Source organism: Stegostoma tigrinum, chromosome 4 (genome assembly GCF_030684315.1).
Source record: "Stegostoma tigrinum isolate sSteTig4 chromosome 4, sSteTig4.hap1, whole genome shotgun sequence".
NCBI classification, from domain to species: domain Eukaryota; kingdom Metazoa; phylum Chordata; class Chondrichthyes; order Orectolobiformes; family Stegostomatidae; genus Stegostoma; species Stegostoma tigrinum.
In genome coordinates, this window is record NC_081357.1 from 68,146,959 (window position 1) to 68,168,777 (window position 21,819).

At 39.3% G+C, this 21,819-nt stretch overlaps 1 protein-coding gene across 3 annotated transcripts in view; it reads left to right on the forward strand.

Annotated features, from left to right (window-relative positions):
• The window catches only part of rspo3 (R-spondin 3), an 85,063-nt gene that overhangs the window by 22,683 nt on the left and 40,561 nt on the right, over nt 1-21,819 (forward strand). For all 3 annotated transcript variants that reach the window (XM_048531129.2, XM_048531130.2, XM_059645390.1), the window contains exons 3-4: nt 3,029-3,178; nt 7,678-7,875. In XM_048531129.2, the coding sequence (XP_048387086.1) occupies nt 3,029-3,178; nt 7,678-7,875 (348 nt within the window). The remainder of the gene's footprint in view (nt 1-3,028; nt 3,179-7,677; nt 7,876-21,819) is intronic.

Sequence of the window (21,819 nt, forward strand, 5' to 3'; positions counted from 1 at the left end):
AACACCTCAGGTTAAGATGCTGAGATGCTCTACAAGTAGATAACACCAAGTCACACTCCCTAGACTCCATGAATATATCTGTGAAAATAATGCTCATGTTAAAAAAAACTTTCCAAGTTCAACACTGCCACTGCTAACCTTGATAAAAACAACCCTCCACAAAGTAATGGATTATATTTTAAAAATAGAGTTTTCATTAACATCAAATTGAAATACGTATTTAATTTTAATAATGGTTATTGGAGTTTATTTTTCTTAATTTTCTTTATTTTCTGTTAAAAGCAGTGGCAACAGGTATTAGCAGATTTCTATAACTCACTAAACTGACCTATTCTGGATACGTGAACCAACAGAATGAATACTGGCAGCAGGACAACACTGGGTGAATCACAGACAAGTTCAATCATGTTCTCATCCAAAGTTCATAGCTACATTTTCCAAAAGAAACATTAGATAGTTATCAGGTTCGAGAACCCGGACTGATTTATTTTCCTCTTTAGCCTAAAGATACAAATCTGGCCAGGCTGAGATTGGCTAACAAATCAGGATCAATCCTGGAAAATTCGTAGTTTATATAGCTGGCCCCATACTGCACGTTTGTCAGCCAACAGCCCAAAGTCTACTCTCCTGAAATCTACTGAGTTTCATTTTTCCGAACATTGGTTCTGAACCTCATCCTCAGCCGATATTCACTTCGCACTCTTTTTACAGAGGTTATTAGACACTACACTGAACTAAGAAATTTGACTTAAATTTCCACTCCTTAGTCCTGGAGAACTACAGCTAATCGATTCCTTAGTTGCTACTCTCAGTCACATTTGCATTATTAGTTAGCACCACTCTCAATTTCAAACTTTCTGTATTGTGTGGTAATAAAATCTTCATAATTAATTAAATGTGCCGCTATAGTGTTTTAAGCAGAACCTGGGGACTCAGGATTTGTAGGCTATGACATAATACTACAAATAGACACATTGAGGGAATGAAGATAAAAATGTTAGGTCCATCAATTAATGTACATACATGTGATTTCACATATTGTCCAAGTATATTAAATAAATTTATTAAAGTATTTCTTCCTTTGAAAATAACAGCATGCATGTGAGTACTTTTACCATTTATTTTTCCAGATGTTGTTAACGTGCTTTTTGGGTTCATACGATGAGTTCATGTTGTAGATAGTGGAAGATAAGATAGAAGACATTTGAGGTCAACTGCAATTTAGTAATCTGGCATTCAGGTAGCAGATTTACCAATGGGAAAAAAACTTAAGTAATTTGTAATGACATTGTGAACTCCAAGATTAAGTTGCAATTTCAGCATTAATTATGTGACTACTTAATAAAGTTATGCCACTATTCTGCAAGGAGAAACTGTCAGGAGATTACATTGTCATGATGATTACACTGGTGGATTAACCAAATTAACAAGAAGTGATCTGTAATTATCATCAGGATTTTCTAAAATCTATACATGTTAGATAATACTATTGCAATCGGAAATGTAAGCAGCTTGTTTCCAACAAAACCAAATCTTCATGTGAACAGCTCTGCATTGAAAAGAAAATTGTTTATAAATGAATACTATAACTTCAAATGCTAACTTTACCCTATTGCAGTCATCCAGTTTAAGCAATGAACTTGGCTTCTTGCCTTCAGCTTCTGCCCCAATGTGTCTCAGGATTTGAAGTTTTTGAATTCTTGGCAGTGAATGAGACAGATGTTATTTCATGAATTTATTATCTAGTTCTAGAAAATTCAGTTCCACTTTCCATTTGGGGAAATTCTATAAGTATACATTAGTTATCAAATTGTCTTTGACCAACTGAAAACATGTTCTTAAAATGTCTTTCAAGATCTCAATTTGCTCCAAATTCCGGCAATTTCTGAGGTTTAGCCATGACAATAATGTTGTAGTGTATAACACCAATAATATGCCTCTAAAGATCACATTTAACATAATAAAAGCATCCCTAAGCACTTTACAGAAGCATTATGGGAGAAAATTCAATACAAAACAGTGTTAAGTCGAATCAAGACAGATGACCAAAAGCATAGTCAACGAAATGTTTTTAAACAGAGTTAATGGAGGAGAAAGGTAGAGAGTTTAAGGGGGATTCCGAAACATAGTTTCTAGACAGATAAAAGTGAGGGCCGAAGGGCCTGTTCTGTTCTGCAATGTTCTATGTTCTATCTAAGGTGATTCAGCAAAAACTGGGGATGTGCAGGATGCCAAGATTGGAGGAGCCCAGGTATCTTAGAGAGTTGAAAGACAGATATAGGGAGGAATAAGATTATCAGGAGAGGGATCTGAAAAGTAGAATGCGAACTTTATAATTGATCCACTTATATATAAAAGATATTACTGCTATTATAAAGACTACACTAATTTAAGTATGTTATCATTGCAGGCTTTGCAAGCCCTGAATGTGTTTTCTTTCCACCCTTGTATTCCATTAATTTGTATTTGAAGTCCAGAATCATCCATTTCAAGATGTTGCTGGCAAGATGACACTTACATGCAACAGCTAGTACATTCCAAAAAATGGATCTTGCCGGTTGTTCATGTAAAACCTAATTCAAAACTCAAAACTGTGTACTTTGTGGTCACTTTGTATATTTATAAAAATGTTATGTTTAAAGCACATTGCCAATTGTAATATTTATTATCCACAAACTTTGTGAAATTTTGGAACAAAATGATCTCTTAAAATGTGCTGCCAGTAAATATGTTTTAAACAGTAAAGAAAGCTGAGACCACACATTAGCACAGCAGGCTCTGTCACAGTGGCCATTGTAAAATCCTGTCTTTATATATTTACATGCTATTAAATTCTTTCTGGCCATTCACTCATTTAACTGCATCTATTGCTAAAGCAACTTGTTAAATTCATTTAATATGTAATTATATTTCTTCCTCAGACATGTCTATTCTGATTAGATTGTGTAACTTCATATTCAATTTTACTCTAAATGAATTGCACAGAATGGAAATCCTGTTTATTGATTTTTTTAAAAATTTGTTTTAGGATGCAGAGCTGACAACTGTGACACCTGTTTCAACAAAAATTTCTGTACAAAATGCAAACAAGGATTCTATTTGCATAAAGGAAGATGTTTTGATATCTGTCCTGAAGGGTTTACCCCAAATAATCAAACAATGGAGTGCACTACTCCTGGTAAGAATGCTTTCTTAAGTTAAACACAGAAGAAAGATTGATTTGTATTGAGTGTGGTACATGTCCTTAGCATATCTTGGAGTGCCCTACAGCCATCGAAGAACTTTGTAGGTGCAATCACTATTGCATGAAGTGCAGCAGTCAATTTGTATACAGTATGGTTCCACAAACAGCAGTGCAATACTGACCAGATAATTTATGGTTGTAAAGTCAGTTGCAGAATAATATTGGCTAGGACACTGAGTAACCTCCCTGTTTTCTACTTGAGAGATCAAATTGGGCCTCAGTATAAACTCAGAGTCATAGAGTTGTATAGCATGGAAACAGACACTTCAGTCCAACCTGTCCATACTGACCAGATAGCCTAAGTTATTCTAGCCCAATTTGGCAGCATTTGGCCCATATCTCTCTCAACCCTTCTTATTCATATTCCAATCCAGGTACCTTTTAAACGTTGTAATTGTACCAGCGTCTACCACTTCATCTGGCACTTCATTCCATACACGCACCACCCTCTGCATGAGAAGAGTTGCCCCTTAGGCCCTTGTTATATCTTTCCCCTTTCAACTTAAACCTATGCCCTCTAGTTTTGGACTCCCCTACCCCAGAAAAAGGAACCTGTCCATTCACCCTGTCCATGCTCCTCATAATTTTATAATTCTCTGTATGGTCACCCTCAGCCTCCGACACTCCATGGAAAGTAGCATCAGTCTATTCAGTATTTCCCTGTAGCTCAAAACCTCCAATCCCAGCAACACCCTTGTAAATCATTTCTGCACCCTTTTAAGTTTAACATCATCTTGCCTATAGCAGGGAGACTTGAAAGACAGTGCCACAAATTATGCTTCACTTGCAATTGAATACAGAATTATTTATCTTCAATTGATGGAACTATATTCAGATTTAAGAGTAAGAGCAGATTTAATAACAGGTTTTCTCCAATATTGTACTGTTTAGAACCAATAGAAATGGATGGCTGCCTATGTGAGGTTGTACATTGTGACACATTCTTTCATTTATGAATTAAATTGAGAAAATAATGGCAAAAAAAGCAAAGGAAAATATTGATGAAATAGTGGAAATCGTTGTATATAAGGAAGAAAAGAAAAATTATAGATAGTATCCAGATTAAAGAAAAGAATGGAAAAGTTAGGATAAAAGCAAAGAAAATACAATTAGAGCAAAGAACAGAATATAAACTGATGGAACAGAGAAATTGTGAGATTACAAAAAGACCCATGTCCGTCAGGTTTAGCATCCCGGAAATCACACAATATATTGTAAAAGTGAGTTGATCATAAATCAAGCAATCTCTGGCAATTGGACTATAATGCATCAAGACCTGGCAGACAGAAAACTCCATTGTGGAGAGCCTTGGGAACCATCGGTTAAAGCTGCCTTTTTCTTTCTAAGAATGCTATACCAATCACAAAACAAAAGTTATATGTCACACAAATTAACAATATGGCACTGTTAGAATAAACAGTTTCTATTAAATTCTTTAAATGCCAAAATTCATGGTTAACTTCTTAAAACAGGAATTGCTTTCCTTTCAATTGTTGTGAACATTTCCACCTCTGTAAATTTTTAATGCTGAGTATGTTTTTCTACTGCTGAAATTTTTCTGACTCATTCTAAGTAAAGTAAACCATATTTTAGTCTTGGTAAGCAAATGGAATATCTGTCCAGAAACAGAAGGATGTTTGCTCTGCACAATCGGGCATGATTTCCTTTTCACAAACTATGTTGTAATGAAGGTCATTGAATAAGAACACAAAAACATAAGAAATAAGAGGAGTAGGCCATTCAGCCCCTCAAGCCTGCCCTGTCACTCAACAAGATCACAAATAATCTGCCCCAGACTTCAAATCCTCTTTCATGCCAGCTCCTCATTGCCTCAACTTATCTATTTCTTTTTAGAACTATCTTCTCTTTAATACTTTCAGAGATCTATCCTTAACAACGTTCTGAGCTGTAGAATTCCTGACATTCTGTATGCTCTAGGCAAAGAAATTCCTTCAGATCTCAGTTTTAAATGAATGCTCCTATATTCTGTAACTTAGTCTTCTGGTTTGAGTGGAAACATCTTCTCAACATCTACCCTGTCAAGCCCCCTCAGAATCTTGTATGTGCAAAAGGTAGAGTAAGGACTTAGTTTAACAATTCAGGAATCTAGCTTTTACATGCAAAGCCACTGGGACTAGTCAAGACCAGCTAAGAGCTGAGTCTATTTCTTCCACCGCACCCTCATCACCATTCCTTTAGGACCTTTGCAGCACCCATTGCATTATAGAATCCCTACAGTGTACCATTCAGCCCAATGAGTCCACACTGCCCCTCTGAAAAACATCCCACCTAGACCTAATCTATCCTTGTAACACAATATTCCCCATGGCTAACCCATGGGCAATTTAGCATGGCCAGTCCACCTAACCTGCACATCTTTGGATTGTGTGGGGAAACCGGAGCACCTGGAGCAAACCCACGCAGACATGGAGAGAATGTACAAAATCCCACGCAGACAGTCGCCTGAGGTTGGAATAAAACCCGGGTTCTTGGTGCTGCGAGAGAGCAGTGCTAACCACTGAACTACCATGCTGCAATAATGTAAAATGACCATGAATATCCTTAATCATCTCTAATAATATTTTGATAAAAGCATTAGAAATGACCCCTTCGATATCACTGTAACATCAGGCAAAATTTTACAATCTTCCACTTGAGAGTTTGAAGTTGGATGGAGAGTGCTGTCATAAAATTGAGTACGTGAATTGTATGCCTGCCAGCGTTGATGTCTCTCCCAGTTTACAGAGTGGGCTGGGGCATCAGGTAGCCCACCAACAATTGGGCCTTTAGTATCTCACCTCAATCTTGCCACTATATTAACCAAGGCAGGGGAGGACCATGTCACATTTAGCAGTGGTTACATAGTTGCCAATAGATTAGCTTTTAATTCTGGATTTCATTGAATTCCAACTTTACTTTCTGCCATATGGATTTGAAGACATGTCCCCAGATCATTAGCTTGGGCCTAATGGCTTACTAGCCCCGTGACATTACCACTGTGCCATCAGTTCCCCCTTACCTGGAGTCTAGACATGAGGCAATTATTCCCCTCTGAGTAGGGAATAACCATAGAAGCTACTGTTTGTTTTGGAAAATTCCAGCATTTGGCAAGTCCTAGCAATTATCATTTCCAGACCAGGTACATCACTTGCATTACAATGCCTTTCTGTCATAAATATCTTCCTTAAGTTCAATAGCCTTAGTTGCTGTCCTAAAATGTGTAATCATCTTATTTATTTGGGGGAGGGGGGGTGGTCAATTCAAACTGGACAAGGTCTTTTAAAGCAACAGCACAGTTCAGGGTGTAATAACATTTCATCATAACCTGAACTGACACTGTTGTGTTTTTCATGTGTACTTCCTCAATCTGGACAAAGGCAAACAATACAAGCATTTGGAGAGGCAATTTTGAAGGTATTGCTGCTTGTTTTTACGGCAAATCAAATACAGGTTGTGATCAAAACTCACTTCACTTTCCACACCCAAACAAAATAATGAGCTCACCATGCTGTTCCCCCTTGGCAGATTTTTGTACAAGTATTTACAGGGTTATGTTACTTGCTGTGCAATTGCTGACCATAAAAATCCATAAGTTTTGGCTTTCTGTCCAAGGCAGGACTTCCATTTTGTATAGAATTAAACCTTAAAGCAATTGCCTTTACACTTACAAGATATTGGTCAGTGTAAACCTATTCCAGGTAAAGTTCAACAGCATCAATAACTGATGAAATGAGAAATAAAGCCTTGTTCCTATTAAAGCCCAGGCAGAAGTGAACATCAGATTGGTATCCTAGGGGTGCCTAATAATTCAGCTGGTAAATTCAATGTTTAGTATAGAACTGAACAGTAAAATTTCTGAGATAGTAGGGACTGCAGATGCTGGAGAATCTAAGATAACAAGGTGTAGAGCTGGATGAACACAGCAGGCCAGGCAGCATCGGAGGAGCAGGAAGCCTGACGTTTCGGGTCTAGACCCTTCTACAGAAATAGGCCCCATTTCTGAAGAAGGGTCTAAGCCCAAAATGTCAGCCTTCCTGCTCCTCTAATGTTGCTTGGCCTGCTGTGTTCATCCAGCTCTACACCTTGTTATCCCAGTAAAATTCTTGGTCTGAGTCAAATTGGAAGATCTCACTTTGAGCTGACAGAATGTGCAATTAATTGAAAGAAATTGGTACAATGAGGGTAGGTTGGACAGGATACCTTGTCATCATTATTCAGCCATTCCTGATAAAAACAAGCTCGCACATAGAAAAGCTGGTTCTTCTATTGAATAGTCTTTGGTATTTGATACTTATGTTCACACTGAAGGTACCGTTGTATTGAAAGCCCCAACACTGCATAAGTGAGGACCTACATGAGAAAAGGGGAAAAGAAATGATTTCCAAAAATTAAAGTAATAAATATCATGAACAATTTTATCTACCCCTTTACAGTGCACTGTGAAGTAAGTGAGTGGACTGCATGGGGTCCCTGCACAAAACAAGGGAAGACATGTGGTTTCCGGAGAGGCAATGAGTCAAGGAAGCGAGATATTGTGCAGTTTCCTTCAGCGCAAGGTAATGCCTGTCCAAAAATCACAGAGACAAGAAAATGTATTGTGCAGAGAAAACGATGCCCAGCAGGAGAAAAAGGTAAGAATATTTCTACGTAGCTCCCAAAGAGGGATAGTGGGCTACTGAAATAACTAACGCTATAATCTTACAATATTATAGCAACAAATGTCTGAAATATTTGAGTCGTTGATGCATGGTACCAATGCTATTGGCTGTAATTATTGTCAGGATTGTACACAGCACCAGCTAATACTTAACTAGAAAAGTAGCCCTCACTTTTTAATTTTAGTGACTTGTAATTATTACACTTTTAAATTTAATACAATGCTTTCTGTACATTTGTTGATGAAAGACCATATGATCTCAGGCTATGGCAAACATGTGTGCAATGTTACACAAAGTAGGGATCCCGTCGAAGTAGTCTTTACAGGATCTGAAGTGACTATAAAAAGCTGCAGCAACTAACAAATTGCTAGCTACGAGCAATCAACAACACATGTTACATCGATGCACTGGGATCAAACTGTTTAGCAGAAACAGCCTACTCACATTGTGCTTCTGTGAATAACCATAAACTACTTTGCCTTGTTCAGTTAATTCAGGGTGATGTTGTTACATTTTGTATCTTATTTTATTCTGCAAATAAGACTTGGGCCAGCAATTGAATGTGGTTTTCTGGGAATAGATGCAAAAGGGAACATCCGAGTTTACTTTCTAAGCAGGAGATACATTGTTAGCTGACTTCCATTTTTGGGGTGTGGTGTTACAAAATTTGGAAATTTTTTTTATTAGCTAATGGCCTATAATATAGCGGAGGCAATGGCCTAATAGTAGTATCACTAAGACTGTTAATCTAGAGACCCAGATAACGTTCTGAGAACCCAGGATCAAATCCCAAAGCAGATAGTGGAATTTGAATTCAGTTAAAAAAAAACTGAAATTAAGAGTCTAATGATGATCACAAATCCATTGCCAATTTTCAGAAAAACCCATCTGGTTCACAAACGTCCTTTAGGAAAGGAAACTGCCATCTTCACCTGGTCTGGTCAACATGAGACTCCAGATGGACAGCAATAAGGTTGACTCTTATCTGCCCTCTGGGAGATTGGAGATGGCCAATAAATGCTGCCTAGCCAGTGACACCCTCATCCCACAAATGAATAAAGAAAGAAAAATCATCTTGCTCACAGTCTGTGTACAGGAAGATATGTCTAAAGCACACATAATATCATTATTTGCATGAGACAAGCAGCTCTTTGGCAAAATGAATTTCAAATTTGAGCCATTGCATGGTTGGTGCTGTCCTTGAATAGGCCCTAGGAGGAGTAAACCAAGTTCCATATTCAGATTAATATTGTTACAAAAGTATGGTGGCAACCTCAAGATTGATCAAGCAGTATGTTGTCTTGATTATATTGATCAGTGGATCCAGCATCAACAACATTCGGGCCAGTTCAGTTTCGGAAAGGGGACCTGAAACTGGCAAATACATTCCTTTCCACAACTGAAAATATTACCAGCTTTTATGTTACTTTGATACAGAACAAACTGTGCGACTGTAGTTAAGTATGAAATGTTTTAAAGAAAGTTGTACAAGTGGATAATCCTTTAATGCTGATAATCTATTTACATTTATGGCTCCAATGTTTATGGGAAGCTACATCTACAGCAAGAATACTTTGAACTACTGAGACAGTGGAGTTGGTGTCAAATTTATTGGTGGGATCTCATTTATAGAACTTTTTATTTCATTTCCTGCCCAGCAGAATCTTTAAGACTGCAAAGCTGCCTACTGGGAAGGAATGCGCTTGGTTGCTGACAATTCGAGAATGTCACGGAGTGCTGGAGATGCTCAAATTGTGGCAACAAGTAGGGAGAGAGAAAGCAAAGGTGTGGCTGTGGAGAACATGGGATGGGAAGGGGATGGGAGAATCTGGGTGGGAATCAGCATTCATAGGAAGGGAGAGAATTCAGGAGAGGAGATCATTAAGGAGGAGTGATTGTGACAAGAGATGACAGGAAGGGAGGGATTGCGGAGAAGAAGAGAGATTATGGGAAAGGAGACAGCAGGAAGGGAGAAACCAAGGGGAGGGAGAGATCACAGTGCAGCAAAGATTTATTGGTAGACTGTGGAGGAGGGAGAAACTTCAGTAGTGAGAGATCACAGAGAGTGAGAGATTGTGATGAGAGAGAACATGGGACGAGAGACTGTCAGAGGAAGAGGCTAGGGGTAGGGATATCACTTGATAACTTTAATATCTCAAAATATATTCATCACTACCTTGAAGGGACTCGATAACTCAGCTTAAGCTGCTCTTTGGGTAGAGAATTACAAAACCTAAATGGCTTGCCTCTTGCTCTGAGATATTTTTGCCTGATTTTGGATCATCCAACCAGTGAACAACCTTTCCACATCTACCCCACTGAGCCCTGTAAGAATTTAGTATGTTTCAATGAGTGGGAGAGATCAGAGGGAGGGAGAGATAGGAGGCAGAGTAGTACCACAGGGAGGAAGGGATTGCAAGGAGGGAGAGATCATGGGGAAAGAGATCGTTACGAGGGGAAGATTACATGGAGAGAAAGATTCCAGGCAGAAAGAGGCTTTCAGGAACACCTTGGGTATAGAGAACCATGGAGAGGGAGAGATCACTTGGAGGGAGAGACCATGAGGAAGGAGTGATTGAGGAGTGGGAGAAATCATGGAGTGGAAAGACCACAGTAAAAAATGAATTGCCAGATATATCAAGAAAGTGAGAAATTGTAGGAACAGAGATTGAGGAAGAGATTCTGGCAAGTAGTTTTCTTGAGGGCACTTTGTAACCTCTCCTGTTTTCCTTGGCCCACATGCAGTGCCAATAAAGCACTTTTTTGCTGGATCTGACAGCTTCAGCCTTGTATTAGCTGCTGAGCTTCCAGACCGTCCAGGAAATCTAGCCTCCAGCTGCTAAAATCAAATAGTTCTCAAGATCTGAGTAATAGAGGTCTAATCTGAATATTACAATCACTGAACCAATATCCAGGATGATTTGCTCAGACTGTACCCAACAGGTGTGTCTTACTGGGAGATGGAAGGTAGTTTAAAATTTCCCCGTAAACAATAAAAAACTGTGGATGCTGGAAATCAGAAATAAGAACAGAAATTGCTGAAAAAGCTCAGCAGGCCCGGCAGCATCTGTGAAGAGAGCAGAGTTAATGTTTCAGGTCCAGTGACCCTTCTTAAGAACTGTAGCCAAACAATAGCCTGCAGTGCACTACTAGAATCTATGCATTTCTAATTCACTGGAGTTGTACTAAGGCTTTATTATATGCATTAAATAGTGGTGGCCAGGGCTGATTTTGATGCAGACCATATTAAGCCACATCTTGTACTGGAATTACATAAAAAATGAAAGGTGCCCGAGGTGGCAAAGCAAGGGAATTCTTAACTTGTAAATGTAATTAATATAAATAAAAGAAGTCTGAGCGTGTACATAAAAGCAAAACAATGGTTCTTGTGATTCCTATCTCTGGGACCAAAGGTCTGAAGTCTAGTCTCAACAGGCCAAGAGGTGTATCATAATATGTCTGAACAGATTGATTAAAATAACTATAACAGAATAAACAAAATAACTATAAAAGCAAAATACAGCAAATGCTGGAAAGATTGCAACAAAAGGTTCAGAAGGAGAGTCAAATAGACTCGAAAGGTTAACTTTGTTAATCTCTTCATAGATGCTGCCAAGCTTGCTGAATTTTTGAGTGTGTAGCTGATGACTGTTAAATATATAAATTCAGGAATGAGCAAGAAAAATCTAGATATTCTGAATTAAATGCATAATATGAGTACACAGTTTTATCGTACTGTAAGATGAAAAACTTACTGTATATTTCAGATCAGTGCGCATAGTTTTCTTTTGACCACAATCTAAACAAAATTGATTCAAAAACATTTAGTAATACATTTCTTTGTAGTCAGGGTTAAATTTGTGTCAGAGGTTTATTAGTTCTAAGAACTGAGGAGTACATATGCCTACACATTTTATACATATTAATATTTACTTTGTAAAATAATCATGAAACTTCTGTCAATGAGAAGACAACTTCTAAATAATAATTTTGTGTTCTCAATTTGAAATATCCTGTGATATTTATTGCTTATACTGCATGAGAAATAATCAATTTTGTGGGACTGTTCTCTTTGAAAAAGAGGTTGATGGCCATTTGATAGAAGTGCTGATGAAAAATCAGAAGTGGTCAAAACAGAGTAGACAGAAAGATACTGTTCTCATTTCTGGAAGGATCAAGAGCCAAAAGGCAAACTTTTAAGTTGATTGGCAAAAGAAGTAATGGCTATGTAAGGGAAATTGTTTTTTAGACAAGGAGTAATGGGAGCTGGAACACACTACCGGAGAGTGAGGTGAACGGCGGTTCAACTGTGGATTTTCAAAGAAACTGGGATTATTATCCGAGATGTGAGGGATTCAGGTCAATTTCACTTTCAGTGAGTCAGCAGAGTTGTGAAAGGCTGAAATGGCCTCCTTCAGTGTTTAACAGTTCTATGATTTCATTTTTCTATGAGACAGTGATCGTCCTGAATTCAGACCTAACCCTGCCTGCCTGTTCAAACTTACCTGCTGCAGTAAAGTCAATTGAATGTCTCTAGTTTTCCCGAAAACATCAGGATGCTGCTAATGTTCTTGTCTGTTCCTAATTACTGCAGAGGCTTTAGAGATGTAGGCTTTAAAATTTCTCAGGTAGTGACAGTTATGATCAATAATGATCTCCAGTGTTAGCTCTGATGAGTTTGTGCCGTCATCCAGAGAACACTCAATTTGAATGGATCAAGTTTGCACACTTCAACTATGCCTCTGACGTTCACTGCTCCATGCCTGTTGGACACTCTGCTGTCCATGAGAGAGGTGAAAGTGTGGCCAGTGGATCTGAGGTACATTCCAAAGCATAATGTTCTCAGCCCATCAGATCACTTGAGAAAATTTAAGGCCTATGTTTCTTAGCATTCAAATAATCTAAGGTTCCAGTGCAGTGCTGAGGTAGTATTGGAATGCTGTCTTTTCGTGGAGATGTTCAACAAAGCCCAAACTTTCTTCTCAGTTGGAAGTAAAGATCCCACAGATCTATTTTCAGAAAGAAAAGGAGAGTTATTCCTGAATGAAGACTTTATTTTCATGTGAATTTTACAGAGAGAAAAACAGCAAAACACGGTGAAAAGCTTTTCCACTGTTGCCATGATCCAGTACCATTTTGAATAGTTTTAAAAATATGAAAACAAAAGATGTAGCTTAAACAGGCCATCAGTCTTGAGCCAGCTCATCATCGATGCCAAGATAATAAAATGTGAGGCTGGATGAACACAGCAGGCCAAGCAGCATCTTAGGAGCACAAAAGCTGACGTTTCGGGCCTAGACCTTCATCAGAGAGGGGGATGGGGTGAGGGTTCTAGAATAAATAGGGAGAGAGGGGGAGGCGGACCGAAGATGGAGAGAGTATAGGTGGGGAGGTAGGGAGGGGATAGGTCAGTCCAGGGAAGACAGACAGATCAAGAAGGTGGGATGAGGTTAGTGGGTAGGAGATGGGGGTGCGGCTTGGGGTGGGAGGAAGGGATGGGTGAGAGGAAGAACAGGTTAGGGAGGCAAAGACAGGTTGGACTGGTTTTGGGATGCAGTGGGTGGAGGGTGAAGAGCTGGGCTGGTTGTGTGGTGCAGTGGGGGGAGGGGACGAACTGGGCTGGTTTAGGGATGCGGTGGGGGAAGGGGAGATTTTGAAGCTGGTGAAGTCCACATCGATACCATTAGGCTGCAGGGTTCCCAAGCGGAATATGAGTTGCTGTTCCTGCAACCTTCGGGTGGCATCATTGTGGCACTGCAGGAGGCCCATGATGGACATGTCATCGAAAGAATGGGAGGGGGAGTGGAAATGGTTTGCGACTGGGAGGTGCAGTTGTTTGTTGTGAACCGAGCGGAGGTGTTCTGCAAAGCAGTCCCCAAGCCTCCGCTTGGTTTCCCCAATGTAGAGGAAGCCGCACCGGGTACAGTGGATGCAGTATACCACATTGGCAGATGTGCAGGTGAACCTCTGCTTAATGTGGAATGTCATCTTGGGGCCTGGGATGGGGGTGAGGGAGGAGGTGTGGGGGCAAGTGTAGCATTTCCTGCGGTTGCAGGGGAAGGTGCCGGGTGTGGTGGGGTTGAAGGGCAGTGTGGAGTGAACGGGAGTCACAGAGAGAGTGGTCTCTCCGGAAAGCAGACAGGGGTGGGGATGGAAAAATGTCTTGGGTGGTGGGGTCAGATTGTAGATGGCGGAAGTGTCGGAGGATGATGCGTTGTGTCCGGAGGTTGGTGGGGTGGTGTGTGAGAACGAGGGGGATCCTCTTTGGGCGGTTGTGGCAGGGGCGGGGTGTGAGGGATGTGTTGCGGGAAATACGGGAGAGGCGGTCAAGAGCATTCTCGATCACTGTGGGGGGAAAGTTGCGGTCCTTGAAGAATTATCTCATCATCGATGCCTGCTGGTCTGGCTAGTATTGATTTTTGTTTCAACATCATGAAAAAGAAACAGACCAGTTGAATATTTTATAACAGAAATCTTTACAGAGTTAAAGCTCTTTCCCAGGAGTATAAAACATATTGTTCACAGTGCTTTAAAATATTTATTTAATGCTCCAGCTCTGGCTTCCTGCTCTTGTACAGTTTTGTTCGTGTTTCTTTGAGTCCACATTCAGGATTAACCGATCTTCAAGCAGAGTGAGCATCAATATGAAGAGACACAAAGAAGGAATCACAAAACAATCAAATAATACAGCTTCTCCCCTTGCCAAACAAAATTAAACCACCTTAATCAATAAATGTGTCCATCTTGTTCAAGTACAGAAATGATAAGATGTAATTATAGTCCTTATAATCACAGTACTCAAAATATCAGAGATAGTAAGAACTGCAGATGCTGGAGTCAGAGATAACACAGTGTGGAGCTGGAGGAAAACAGCAGCCCGGGCAACATCAGAAGAGCAGGAACGCTGATGTTTTGGGTTGAGACCCTTCTACTGATTGTTCAGAATCACTATATTGTACTCAAAATATCATGGTTTATTTGCTATCAAGATTTTTCCATTCCATTTTGTGTTGTCATTTAACAGAGAAGCGTTGGTACTGGACAAACATTTGATCTGATTTGGCCCTCACAGAGATGATGCAAGTTTGTTGTCATGATTTGATTGCTTGATGCAAACCCAACTTCAAATCATGATTCTTTTACTCCTGCTCACTTACCAAAGTTCACTTTTGCTTTATCTTGTTGATTTGTGAGTTTACCTGTTTCTACTCTGATAGTTTTATTGAATGGTGATGACCCCTTAAGAATAGTTTGTGGCATGCAAAAACAGTAACCTGTCATGCAGTTGGCTGATGAATTTCCAACTAGAGAGTATGGGGTGGATTGTTATTTGCAAAGTAGGATATGATTGTTTCTTCAAATATTTTCCCCTCTGACATACTGGCTCTCAGATTCTCCTCTACCTCTCTGTTGAATCGTTCGACTCCACCATTCGGTTGCAGGTTGTATTCTAATAATATTAGCTCTGTAGCTTGCTAAGAGCTCCATGAACCAACTGGAAACAAACTGCTGTTCTTTGTCAGTGATAATCATCTCTGGCAGCCACCATTTTGTTAACAGCTTGTCTAGAATATCAATGACCAAAGTGATGGCTATAGAATTTGTTATAATGACTTCCAAACCTTTGCTCTGCAGATCATGAACAACAACAACAAAAAATGATTTCTAAGGGCTGCTTGCACTTATCTAAAATAAGGAACTTGGAGTTGTTGCTATGGTTCTGTTGGCCATAGGGTCAGTTGCAGAAGTAAGAGAACCAGTTTGACAAGAATTTTCGCTGATTGTACAAGCTAAGCAATTTTTAATAAATTCTTCTATGCAGCTTTCTGTAGCTGGCCACCAAACTATTTCATTGGACATTTGTTTTTGCATTAACATGAACTCAAATGTCCATCATGGTCAATACATGTTATTGCAGCAAATTTTGCAATAAATTCTCAATTTGAATGTACAAAATTGGTGTCACCAATCAATGCAAGCTCATTTCATATTCTGCTGTAGTATAGGAGCAACTCTTCTATTTTGTGAGATAATTGAATTTTTAGCTACTTGTTCACTCTTTGCAGTATGCTGTCCATTAGCAATCCTGCCCTCAACTCCTCTGGCAATAATAAGATTCACACTCACGTAAAATCGCCATTATCATGTCCTCTTCAATGTTACAGTTCATTTTGCTGTGGTTAACGCTGTCTGTGGTAGTATTATGGCTAAACATGTCAGGAACTCGATTGCATGAACTAATCAGATTCTCAAACTCAAGAATTATAGTAGTGAAGATAACCTGACCATCTGTAAATGGCCAGAAATTGATAACCAGATCCTGATGAGGCTAACAATATAGTCAGCACTTGATGGTCAGTGGGAAGAGTGGATTTTTTATCCTAAGGTTGCATATGCTGATATTGACAAGTGTAGATGCAGGCTACTGCTTCTGCTTTATTTTAACTTGGATTCATTTTCTGACAATGGATGTGATAAATGATTGATCATTAAGGACTAAATTGAAAAGTCGAACAAAAAGTCAACAATCTCCAGCTTATTACCTGAGCGATGAGCTATTTGGCACACAGTCAATAAGAGGTAAATGCAAGGCTCAACGATTAGTGTAGGAGAAGTAGGTTACAATTTAAGGGAGATTGATACCAGTTCTAAGGAAGAAGGAAGCAGTTTTGATGGGATGGGCTCCACCTGAATCATACTGGGACCAGAATGTAGCTAATTGCCTAACTATGGCTGTAGATATGGCTTTAAAATAGATAGTATGGCGGGGCAGGGATCTTCAGTTGCATAGAAAATTCGGAATCAAAGTTAAAAGAGAAGACAAGAGTGCAGATTTGTGATGAGGCTGATTGTTACCAGAAAATAAAATGAAAGAGCAGAAAATGTGAATGTCAAATTGCACCAAAGAATCATAAAAAAGTAAAGACATTTAATGGTAGAGTAACCTTAAAAGCTATGGAGCTAAATGTACAAAGCATTTGGAATAAAATTGATGAGTTTATAGAAAAACAGAGACAAATAGGTCTAATTTGGTGGTGATTACTGAGATTTGGTTACATGGAGACTAGTTGAGCAATTGTATAACCAAGGGTACTCAGTGCTTCAGAGCTGTGGCAGGAAGGAAACGGAGGTTGGCGTAGTTTGTTAGTAAAGGAAGAGATAAGTGCTGTAATAAGAAATGATTTAAGGATTCAAAATCAAGATGTAAAATCCGTCTGGGTAGAAATAAGAAACAGCAAGGGAAAGAAGTTCCTGGTGAGAATAATCTATAGGTCCCCAAACAATAGTTCAGCAGTACAGCCTCCTATAAACCAGGAAATACTGCAAGTTTAGAAGAAAGGTGCAACAAAAACCATGGTTGATTTTCAGATGATAATAGTTTGAAATAATCAAATTGGCAACGGTAGCCTCAAGGGCAAGTTCATTAAACATATTAGAGATTGTTCCTTGGAACAATGTTATGGAACCAACCAGGGAACCAACTATTCTAGATTTGGTATTTTATAATGAGGTGAGATTAATTAATAATCTCAGTTATGGATTCTCTCAGGAAAAGAGATGCTGGAATTCCAAGCTCAGTTTGAAGGTGAGAATCTTGGGTTCCATACAAATGTTCTGGAGTTAAACAAAGATAATTACATAGGCACAGATAGGCACAAGGCCTGATTTGTTTGACTGGACAGGAAGACTAAAAGTTTAGACAGCTGATGAGTGGTGGCAAATGTTTAAGGAGATATTCCACTCCTCCTAACTAGTGTGTTCCAACGAGGAAGAAAGAGTCTAGCATGCTATTAGTTAATGGTAACCTAAAGGCAAAACCTAAGGCACAGAGTATTTTAAACCTGTGATGGTTACTCATTTTGGTCAGAAAAACAGAAAGGCAACTTATTATCTAAATGGAGAGAGAACTTTAGAGTATTTCGGTGCAGAGGGATCTGAGTGTCCCTCTGCATGAATCACAAAAAACTAGAATGCAAGTATATGAGGTAACAAGGAAGGCAAACAGAAATTTGGCATTTATTGCTGAAAGAATAGAGGATCAAAGGAGGGAAGTATTGCTGCAAATATATAAGACTTTGACAAGGCCACACTTGGAATACTAATAGTCTTGGTCTACTTACTGAAGGACAGATGTAGTTGCATTGGAGGCAGCTCAGGAGAAGTTTACTAAATTGATTCCAGAGATGAGGAATTTGTCTTATAAAGAGAGATTGAGCAATTTAGGCCTATACTCTCCAGCATTTAGACAAAGGACAGGAGATCTAATTAAGGTACATAAACTGTTAGATGGGATTGACGAAGTAGATGTAGAGCAGATGTTTCCTTCGTGAGGCAATCTAGAATGAGAAGTCATAGTATTCAGCTAAGGGCAAGTAGATTTAAAACAGAGATGAGAAAGAGTTATGTTTCTCAAAGAGTCATACATATGTGAAATTCACTGCTGTGGTAGTGGTATGGTGGATGTCAGGGCATTGAGTAAGTTTAGGAAGAGATAGACCCAAGATTTTTTAATTAGGATTAGGTTGAAAGGTTTGCACAAATGTGCAGAATGATTGAGAAATAGTTGCTATATTTCTTACATTACAAAATTCATTATACTTGAAAAGTTCTTCATTGGATGTAAATCACCTAGGGAGAGCACAAGCTTGTAAAAGGTGGTGTACAAATACCAGTTTTTCTTTCTTCTTTTATTGTACATTGTCAGAAACTACCATTACGTATTCAATTACACTGAAAGTTTCTAATGGAATGACGGAGATGACGGTGCAATGGTAATGTTATGAGACTGAAATTGCCAGCAGCTCAGGCTAATAATCTGGAGACATGGGCTTATATCACATCATGGCAACTGGTGGAAAATAGGTTCAATTAATAAATCTGGAAAATAAAGCTAGTCTCATGATTTAAAGTTAGTCTCAGTAGCCATAAATCTCAACTCATTCACTAATGTTCTTGAGGGAGATTATCTGACAACTATATGTAGTCTGGCCTAGGTGAGACTCCAGACCCACAGCAATGTGGTTGACTGGTAAATGCCTTCTGAAATGGTGCAGCTCTACTGGGTCAAATTATTGCAAAGTCAGAAAGGAATGAAACCAAACAGACAACTCAACTTCGGTACTGAAAATGACAATGGCAAACCTAACCTCGTGGATCCTGCAAAATCATCCATACTAAAATCTGGTGCCATGCAGATGAGACAAGGAACAGCCTGACATATTCATTGAATCATACCTCACAGGCAATTCCCACTGTAACACTATCACCATCCCTAAGTATGTCTTGACCCAGAAAAATAGACCCACCAGGGGTAGCAGCACAGTGCTATATAGTGGAAGGGAATTGCCCCTGGAGTCCTTAGCTTTGACATTGGACCCATTGTTTGTGGTATTCATAAATGTAAATGAGAAAGTGGGAGGTATGGTAACTAAGGTTGTGGAGCATAAAGATTTATTGAGTGGTTGACATTGAAGAGGAAGTGTTAGATTGCAGGAGGATATAAATGGATTGGTTAGATGGGCAGATCAATAGCAGATAGAATTTAACTCTGATGAATGTGAAATGATGCACTTTGGAAGAGGAGAACAAGACAAGGGAGTACTCAATGAAAGGCAAGTCATAGGAAGCTCAGAGTAACAGAAGGATCTTGGGGTGCTTGTCCACAGTTTCCTGAAGCTGGCAGGTAAGCTAAGAAAGCAAATGGAATGCTTATCGATCTTGGCATACCTTATTGGAGTAGGGAGGTCATATTGGAGCTATACAGAGCTTTGGTTAGGCTGAAGTTGGAGTATTGTGTGCAGTTCTGGTCACCACACTATGGGAAGGTTGTGATTGCAATAGAAGGGATACAAACAAGATTCACCAGGACATTGCCTAGGAAGGAGCATTTTAGCTATGAAGAGAGAATGGATGTGCTCAGCTTTTTTTTTGAGCAGAGAAAGTTGAGGGGGTCCTGATGGAGGGGTATGGATGGGGTGAACAGAAAACAGAAACAGAAATTGCAGGAAAAAATCAGCAGGTCTTGCAGCATCCATAGAGAGAAAGCAGAGTTAACATTTTGGATCCAGTGCATGTAATCCTGGACTTACAGTCTGTGCCTGTCTGCCACATTAGGTCAAGGTCAATTTCTTGTTCTGGAAGACCAATAAATTTCAGGCAGATGAAAGAGTGTCTTTTACCAAGTTGATGGTCCTCCAGATGTAGTCATATTAGACCTCTGTCTTAGACCTCCAAATGAAGTGGAAGATGGTTCAAGTTGCTGGTGATGCTGACTGCCTGCAATAAGGTCCTCATCTCACCCACTCCTCTCTGTGCATCATTTCACATTCGTCAGGGTTAAATTCTACTGCCTACTTCCAGTCCTCACCTTATCTGCTGTTTTCCCATCTTCAGCTGCTTCATCAATGGCCTTTCCTGTGAAGTCAGTCGTGGGATGTTCACTGATGATTTCACAATGTTCAGCTGTATTTGTGACTCCTTAAGGCACCAAAGCAGCCCATATCCACCTGGAGCAGGATGTGTTTGATATTTGGGTGCAAGTCGCTACACGATTACCAGGCAGTGGCCTTCTCCGACAAGAGAGCATCTAGACTTCTTGCTTTGATATTCAGTGGCATTAGCCTTGCTGTAAACCCCACTATCAATGCCCTGAAGATTGTCATTGACCAGAAGTGGAATTACAGATTAAGTGAAACTACAAGAACAGGTCAGAGGCTGGGAATTCAACGAGAAGTTACTCCCTCCTAAGTCTCCAAAGCCTGGACCACTGCAGCCCAAAAAAAATTCAAGAAGCTGAACACCTAGCAGCCCACGTGGTCAGCAACTCAGCCAGCATCTTCCACATTCACTCTGTTCATCACTGATGTAGCCTGGCAGCAGTATGCACCTAAATGAAACTTGTTTTAGAAATTTATACATTCTAGTCATGGTCATCAATTGAACAACTTTAGAGAAGTAAACTTCAGACTTATCTGAAGCCTAACCTAAGCAAGTAAATCCATCCAGCATTCCTGTAGAGTATAAATCTTAAAAGTCTTGAAAAAGAATCAGCTGTGTCTTTCTTCCAGTGCCTGAATACTTCTAAAATATTCTGTTTGCGATGAGCTGCCATAGGAAGCTGCAGTCACTTTAGTTCCTGGAATTCCAAAATTAATAATCTGCAGTAAATCTTGTTCCAAGCAATCTCAACAGAATTTATGTGGTTTATTTAAGCCCTTCTGTAAAGATTTTGAACTAAAACCCTTCAAATGATTTCGAGTCTACTACATGCAGAGACAATCTGGTAGCCATGAGTGTGCTGCCCCTGCACAATTTCATTGGAAGTGCAGGGTCACAACAGAAATCACTTTCACAATGAACATAAACCAAGGTGGGTGCATTAAATCTACTTTACATCAAACATATTCAATTGCATTTGGTTCTAAACTTAAAACTAATCTATAACAAAAGTCTTGACGTAAACAAGGTGAATAGAAGTAATCATGCCCTTTTTTTAAACTGTATACTCCTTGTTCTAACTTACGAAAAAAACTAAAGGAACAAGACTTGCCTGGTCATAGCCAAGTTGCTGCATAGTAATCTAATACTTTCTGATAAAGATTGCAGATTATTTGCTGCCACAATAAGACTTGACAAATGGGTCCCTGGTTTATATTCCTAGTGCTATGTCAAATACTGCTGGAAAAGGCAGGGAAATCAGCCAAGAACACTCAAATCTCAAAAGTTGAACATTAAGATAGATCCTATTCAATTGAAGAAGGGATTCGTACAATGCAGCAGCCTAAAAAATCAAAATAGAAAGAAATTACAATTTCATTGTACAGGTTTAAAAAATTATGAATTAAATAAAACAGCCACTGGCAGAGTTCAACTGAGTTATTTTCCAAAGGTGCAAATAAAAGTTAATAAATCTTGCAG